Raw genomic sequence first — 7989 nt, forward strand, 5'->3', positions numbered from 1 at the left:
GGGGGGGGGGGGCCGTCGGATGGCGTAAACAGTGGCCGGTTGGATTCTCGTTGGAATATTCTTGGTAAAGTGGAAGGAAGGTAGAAGGGCTTTGGGTAAGAATGTAAGGGGGGGGGAGAGAGAGAGAGAGAGAGGTACGGGGAGAGAATAGGAAAAAGGGCACGGACGCGCGAAGAAGCTTGTGGCGCAGGAAAGAGGATGTAAACAAAGTTGGTATGAAAGTCCACACACTCGAGACAAGGGGGTTCGCTGGGTAAACATCCTTTGCACGGTTCAGACTTCACGAAAGACCGAGGAGTCTCAGGTTGGCCGCGGGAGGATGGGATGAAACGCGGCGCCGAGGAAGGAGGAGCGAGAGGAAGATGGATGCCGTGAGATGAGATCAGAAGAGCGTAGTGAAGATATGCCCCGCGCTTCTATCCCTTAACGGACAGCACGGATCGCTTGGAAATTGGACCGCGTCGAAAGTACTAAGCCCATCCTCCTTTGCTTCTGGTCGACCCTCTCATCTTGGATCGTTCTGTCCTTCTCTCGTGGCCTATGACGTCGTCGATGCCGCAGGAAGAAAAAAGAAGTTTGAGCTTTGTCACTCCCCTCCATTAGACTACGACATACGTACCGTTTAGTCGTACAGAGGACCAGTCAGAAGCGTGTGCTTTGTGCGGGATATATTGAAATTGTTTAATAAAGTTTGTCACGGTCAAGCAAAAAGTTTCTGGATCGAAGAGAATTATCGGGGTACTCTGCAGTCGTATCAAAAAGTACCAACGTTTACCGTGCGGCGGACACGTGAAAAATATTTCTCATGAAAATCGGACCATGGAGCATAAAATCTCAGTCGGTATGCCCTTTCTATGCACTGTCGTATCCTTTGGGCGAGACGTGCAGCGCCGCTCGGCGGTTAACGGCGAAAGTTTAACACGGTCGAGGGCTCGAGCATCCTATTCGATATTTGCTACGATAAATAGCGCGATTCCCGGCAGTTTATCAGCTTTAAGACTCCGTGGTGGGCTTTGAGCGTGTACTTTAAACGTCCCCGAGAAGCCAATAAATAAATAGGCAGTGGCGATAGTGCGGCAACGTTCCCGGGGATGATGGCGGTGATCGTCGTGTAAGCGATCGTATAGAAAGGACGTATCCCCTTCCCAGTTGAGCTTGGCTGCTACTGCGAAGCTACTTCTTGGGATGACTCAATTTCGAGTGGTTCTCCCTCCTCCTCGCGCCGGTGAGTACTAAACACGACGGTAGTGCAATACTGTGTTAGGTGAATGTAGTCGCGCGAGAAATCCACTTACCCTAGTATACCAAGTACACCCTGTACATTCGGTACACAGAGATGAGTGGGGAGATGCACAGCGCTCCGGTTTTAGGCGATACCAAAAGCATGGCGCTAAATCTGTAACATCGACAGAGGCGATGATCACGAAATCCTACTCCCGGACTCGCCGCTACGATTTAGCGCCATGCTTTTGGTATCGCCTAAAACTGGAGCGTTGTGCATCTCCCCACTCATCTCTGCGGTACACCCAATAGATCGACCCTGTATACCGGCTGACTTCGTGCATTAGCTATACTGTCAGGATAGCTACTCTTCCCTGATGCATACCTAATGTCTCTAGTCGTATCCGAGCTATTTCAAGGAATAAACCTCGCTTAGCCATTGACAGCGTAAAGCCAGTAGCGCTACCTGTGCACTCTGTTATTTCTTTGCCGAAGGTAAGTGCTGACTTACTTGGGTATATCGTATATCGACGCTTTCGGTTTCCGATAACGCGCGTTCTTTGCGAATCGACGTAAACATGAAAATCTACGAGTAGGTCGGGTCGTTGGCTGTCCCTACCAATACACGCGCGTTATGTCGGGAGTGTCGAAAGTCACGGAGGATCCTGCGGCTGGCGTGTGGGTAGAAAAGGGAGACGATTAAAAGTGGATTAGTATGCGACGCAACGAGCTACCTCGTCGGCACGCCTGGAACTTTGATAGCCGTCCCCTTTTACTCGAGTGAAATTCATTCTCTACGCCAGGACAAAGTAACATCTACGTTCACGGAAGGGGGACGATGGCCCTTTATTCCTCTGAAATTCCCATGTGAACAACCTTTAGGATTGTTCACACTCGATCGGATCTATCTATACTTTGTGAATTTATAGGAGAGGAGATAATCGATCCTCCCTGTCAAATGTTCTTTTTCACTTTCCTCCCCCCTGCCTCCACCCTCTCCATCTCTCTCTCTCTTTCTCTCTCTCTGTCAGACACTCTGATTCCCTCTCTCACTCATTCTCATATATCATGATTCTCGTGACTCTCGCGGCACTCGCGAGTCCCCGTGTGTTTGTATGTAGCTGAAAGTATCGACTTTCGAGAGAGAAACGCGCCTTTAACCGCAAGTGGGTAGCAGATGTGGAGTATCAGGACTCGAGGCTGGCTCCCACGGCCTGGAAAAACGAAATAAGCTTTTGGTCCCGCCTCGCGTTCCCCTGTATTATGTATATGCTGGCCAACCGACGAGCGAGTGGAGGAGGGTATCCGGCCGATATTACACGTCAGCCGGTTCGCGATATCCTCCGTTTTTTTTCCTTTCGTATTCTTTTCATATTAAAAATTATTTCTTAGACGACACGCAAACGTCAACCGAACACAAAGGATACTTCGGATACTGGCCCATGGGGCTTTTAGTCCGCCCAATATTTCTGTGGCGTTCGTCACTACTCTTGTTAAACTTCGCCCCCCCCCCTCCCACCCTCCCTCCGCCCAACCCACTCCTGTCTCTTGTGTTTGACAGGCTCTATCATTATGCACAGAGTACTTGATACCTGAGAGCCTCACTAAAAACGTCTTTTCGTATATTTTAATTTTTCAGGAGCTGAGGACGTGTTCAGGTTCACGGGAAACGAGACGCACACGGATTACTTTCGGCTTGTGCTCAGAGACGGGAATTACCTCCTGGTCGGGGGCAGGTAAGTCTTCGACGCCGGTAGCCATTTTGGGCAAACGTAGCCCGATCCCAATTTATCGAAATAATAGCCATTCAGGAGAAAATCGCTTCAGCGAATCGTGAATTCTGTCCGATAATCGGGCTTTAATTTGGAATTCGTGGAGGCAAAATGGGCTTTGATATCGAGCCCATGATCCGGTTACACTGATTACTCGTTGGCTACATACCCCTCATAAACACACGTCGATAATTACCTTGTCCGCGCTATCTAGCAGCTGGATCTGCAAGAAAATCGACAACCGGCGCCGCCATCTAGCGGGAATCTCGCGTACTATAGAATCTGACCGAACTTTGTTCGAGTAGTTGCAAGAGTTGGCCACGCTCGTGTCACGGCGCCACTGTGTACACGAGCAAGAGCACGGAGTATTCAGAATTCGTATTTAAATGTTTAACCAATCTCCAACCGTTGAACCCCTAACCCCACGCTATTACCGTTTCACTGTATCCCTGATAGCCGCCCGACTAAATGCCATCGATCCTCTTACTCTCGTTCACGTGATATCGTACAGTAACTATACCTCTAGCCGTTGCACGATGATAAGCTTGCGCGCTCACGAGCAATGAATTACGAGCGAGTCTGACTATATCGATGCTGTTTCAGAAATCTGGTGCACAATCTGAGTCTTACGGATCTGACCGAGCAGCAACGTCTTACCTGGTACTCTCCCGAGACGGACGTGAAGATGTGCGTGATGAAGGGCAAGGACGAGGAGAACTGTCAAAATTATGTAAGGATTTTGGCGAAAACTGGTCCCAGCACGCTCCTCGTCTGCGCGACGAATGCCTTCAAACCTATGTGCCGTGACTACGTGGTTCAGCCTGGCAATTACTCCGTAGCCAAGGAAAGAACTGGTCAGGCCTTGTGCCCTTATGACCCTCAGCATAACAGTACCTTCGTCTATGTCGACGGCGAACTCTACACGGGGACCGTCGCTGATTTCTCGGGGATGGATCCCATCATATACAGAGGACCCTTGCAGACTGAGCAATACGACTCTATGAGTTTGAATGGTAGGTTTTTTCTCTGTCTCTTTTTCTCCTTTAAAAAGGGAGTATAAATATGATTCTGTATTTGGGGCTCTTTGCACGAGAGACTCTCGAGGTTATCAGTAACGGAGTCTATAGCTGTCTGGGATTTTTCGCTATTCGTTAGAGGTCCAGGGATCTTTAAAGAAAAGTCCGCGAAACGCCATAAGGACGTTGACGAAGATATTTACATTTCTTGATGAATGGAACGACGATAAGTAGCTTGTCGTTCGAGTTACGGGACGGTATCAGAATTCCAAGATGGCGAAGTGAACGTTTATTGGACAAATATTTTTTTCGATCGACGAACTTTGCCGTCACGTCTGCTCGATATATTTGTTCTAGAAGTAATTTTTTTCGATATTGACACGTGTTACTTTGATGTTTTACAGCCCCGAATTTCGTCAACTCCATGACCCAGGGTGACTTTGTCTACTTCTTCTTCAGAGAAACGGCCGTCGAGTATATCAATTGCGGCAAGGTACGTCGCTGGGTCCCACTGGACAACCCTTATCGATATCAGTACACCGGCTACGTAGGACTTGCGTGTACTCTTATATTTACTGACATGCTGAACTTTTAACCCTCAGGCTGTGTACTCGCGGGTCGCACGAGTTTGTAAATACGATCGCGGCGGACCCCATCGTTTTCGAACTCGTTGGACATCCTTTCTGAAGTCACGACTCAATTGCTCCGTTACCGGAGACTTTCCATTCTACTTCAACGAAATCCGTAAGTATGACTGACGAGGCTCTCAACTCGAAATGTCAATTGGAACGGATTTACCCGTTGTGCTTTTCTGATCTCGATTGGTTCTCTCTGTGTCTTTTTCTCTCTCTCCGTCTTTATCGCTCGGTCCTCTTTAACGAACCACCCTCCATGCTTGAGATTTTACTTGGATGTTTTCAGAATCCACAACGGAGCTGATTTCCGGCCAATACGGCACAGCCTCGGCTCAGCTGATTTACGGCACCTTCACTACGCCGGTAAACAGCATAAGCGGCTCTGCGGTCTGCGCCTTCTCGCTCCAGGATATCGCCGACACTTTTGAGGGCAACTTTAAAGAGCAAAGTGCTCTGAACTCTAATTGGCTGCCCGTCCAAAGTGCCAAAGTACCCGATCCAAGACCGGGCCAGTGTGTCAATGACTCCAGCACTCTGCCTGATCTTACGCTAGACTTTATAAAGACACATTCGCTAATGGACGAGTCCGTGCCGAGCTTCTTCGGACAGCCAATAGTCATCAGGACCAGCTTCCAGTGAGTTTAATTAACTTGGAGCCTGAAATTGAATATGTCGTAGCAGCTGCATGCAGTAGGAGTCATTGGATAGCTCGTGGAATGTGCATCCAGCGCATATACAGTGCATTCAGAAAGGCCATGCGATATATCTGTGTACGTAATTTTCCAGCTATCGATTCACCCAAATTGCCGTGGATCCGCAGGTCAAAACTCCTGGCGGAAAGACGTACGACGTCCTTTTTATAGGCACGGATAACGGAAAGGTTATAAAAGCCGTGAACGCCGAATCCGCGGATTCTCATCAACGTGTTAGTCCTGTTGTTATCGAGGAGATCCAGGCGTTCCCTGTGACTGTTCCTGTACGTGGAATTAAGGTGGTCCGTGCTACGCAAGCCGGAGATGGACTCGAGGATGGTCGTTTGGTCGTTATAGCTGACAGCCAGGTGCAGGCATTACGATTGCATCGGTGCTACAGCGACAGGATACTGTCCTGTGGAGAATGCGTCGCTCTGCAGGATCCTTACTGTGCCTGGGATAAGGTTGAGGGCAAGTGCAGAGCCTTGGTAGGACCTGCGGCAACAGACGCGAGCAGATTCCTTCAGAGTGTCGCGACGGGAATTCACTCTTCCTGTCCACCTAGCAAGACTCTAAATAAGGATGCTAGTAGCGTAGGCGCCATATCGGCCAATCAAAATAAGTTTCCTCAGGACTCTATACCCAACAAAGAGAGCCAGGGAGGTGAGATCATCAACATCATGCAGAACGAGGAACAGGATAATTCTGGTGAGACCCCTTGCTTTCTGTGGTACTTGAATATTTTTCAAATTACGAATCAAGTCAATTCAATTTTATGTACTTTTAGGTCCCGAAGTGTCTGCTGCGGATTCCCCGCCACCTCAGTACTCTGTGGAAACGTTGGTGATGGCAGTGGTAGCCGGTGCTCTGGCGGCACTTCTCGTTGGATTCATCGCAGGATATCTATGCGGCAGAAAATGCCGAAAGGACGAAGACGATAATCTACCCTATCCCGACACGGAGTACGAGTACTTCGAGCAAAGGCAAAACGTCAATAGGTACGAGCAGATCTAAGTCTATAATATTAATTCAGCAGTATTAAGAATCGCAAAGAATCCTTCATTCGTAGTAACTGCGTTCCTCGTAATTGAAAGTAGTCTGTCATTTCACAGTAGACTGGCTCCAGAACCGAAGCTTCTACCTCAGGAGGAAGTGACTTACGCCGAGCCAGTTCTTGTACCGCAACCACCAAAGCTACACTCTCCCAAGGGTACCATGAGGAAACCTCCACCGACGCCCGCGGAGACACTCTTCCAGTTTCCGGATGGTTACGGGTTCCGCGGTACCCGCGACAACTTCGGGACGCTGCGTTCGCACCAGGGCGACGCGTACCGACGCAACGATGGCTTCGCTACGACCCGAAGCGTGAAGAAGGTCTATCTCTGAGAAACGAGCGAGGAGGGGGGTGGCCGCCATAGAAGTTTAGGGCGGCCAACGAGAAATCGGCACAACGCGACGTCCTCGAGGAGTCGCGCAGTGACGGCCGGGGGACAGTCCACCAGGGAATTGGCAGGTCCGAGGGCCTTGGAATCGCCCTCGCCGCCTTCCAGTGTCTCTTCGAGTTCCCCTTCGCCCCCCTCCTCGTCACCATCGCCCACCCTCGTACCCTTAGCCATGGGAGGCTCGCCACCTCCTCCGACGCCACCCTGCAGCTTCATCTATCGCTCGTAGTTGCTCTTCTAGCGACTCTCCGACTTTGCGTGGCCCTTCGTCGACTCTTCCGATGCTCTCATCATCGAACGCCCAACTCTCCTCGGCCATCTCTGGCGTCCACCCAACCACCATGGCGCCGACTGGTCTCGCGTCTAGCGCGTCCTGACACTCTCGGTATAGTAACGACCTGGTGTCGCGCCGTGGCTGCCTAGAGAGAGCTTTTCTACGAGGCACCGTTGTGCCACGAGCTTGTAGTACTTCTTTCGCCTGCGTGGTGTCTCTCGCCACCGTGTTCTCTGGTGCTACGCTCGGATCCTTCACGATTCAAAGTGACTCGAGTCAGCTATTGGTGGTTGGACCTGACGATCGGAGAACATCAAGGAAGAGCCGCATGGCACGAGATCGAAGCGCCTGTCGGAAGGTTCACGCGTTGTTCCGTTCGTATATATACGTAAATAATAAGATTGGCATGCGATAGTGCGAGATAGAGAGAGAGCACGAGAGAGTTAAAAGAAAAAAAGAGAGAGAGAGAGAGAGAGTGAGTGAAGTTAATGCACGCAAGGTTGTTAAGGTCTTGTACATACTTAGCAGGCATATGTACACAGTGACCAGAACGTTTACATAATGAAGTAACGAAGTGGCAAGGGTAATATTTAAGAAGAGACGAGAGCGCGTTTCAATCGGTCAAGCGTTTTGAAGTTAATACCGTACGGAATCGAGTCGAGTAAGAAAAGAACAAAAAGAAGTTAAAGTAGTATCGTGGCTGAGGCTCGCGCGCGCGCGATTCACTGTAGAGTCGATGAGTCGGGCCCCGCGGACAAGCCGGTGTACGTCGTAGACATCTATCTTAAAGTGCTTCTTATTTCGGTGTGTTTAGAAGTAACGCGTATGTGATATATTCTATATGAAGAGACGGGAGAGAATACGGGAAGACGATGCACGACTGCGGCGCTGAGTTTTTCTTTGTTTTTTTTTTTTTTTTTTTTTTTTTTAGCGAGGG

At 49.7% G+C, this 7989-nt stretch overlaps 1 protein-coding gene across 2 annotated transcripts in view; it reads left to right on the plus strand.

Moving 5' to 3' along the window:
* The window catches only part of LOC107271803 (semaphorin-1A), a 37235-nt gene extending 30483 nt beyond the window's left edge, over window positions 1-6752 (plus strand). The window contains exons 3-10 of one of the 2 annotated variants that reach the window (XM_015748225.2): window positions 2861-2957; window positions 3597-4006; window positions 4414-4502; window positions 4612-4753; window positions 4931-5279; window positions 5431-6044; window positions 6124-6334; window positions 6434-6752. In XM_015748225.2, the coding sequence (XP_015603711.1) occupies window positions 2861-2957; window positions 3597-4006; window positions 4414-4502; window positions 4612-4753; window positions 4931-5279; window positions 5431-6044; window positions 6124-6334; window positions 6434-6722 (2201 nt within the window). In that variant the 3' untranslated portion in view covers window positions 6723-6752. The remainder of the gene's footprint in view (window positions 1-2860; window positions 2958-3596; window positions 4007-4413; window positions 4503-4611; window positions 4754-4930; window positions 5280-5430; window positions 6045-6123; window positions 6335-6433) is intronic. The other variant, XM_015748226.2, reaches the window with a different exon arrangement.
* The last annotated feature ends 1237 nt before the right edge of the window (window positions 6753-7989 follow it).

This window comes from Cephus cinctus, unplaced genomic scaffold (assembly GCF_000341935.2).
Source record: "Cephus cinctus unplaced genomic scaffold, Ccin1 Ccin1_scaffold1042, whole genome shotgun sequence".
In the NCBI taxonomy this organism is placed as follows: domain Eukaryota; kingdom Metazoa; phylum Arthropoda; class Insecta; order Hymenoptera; family Cephidae; genus Cephus; species Cephus cinctus.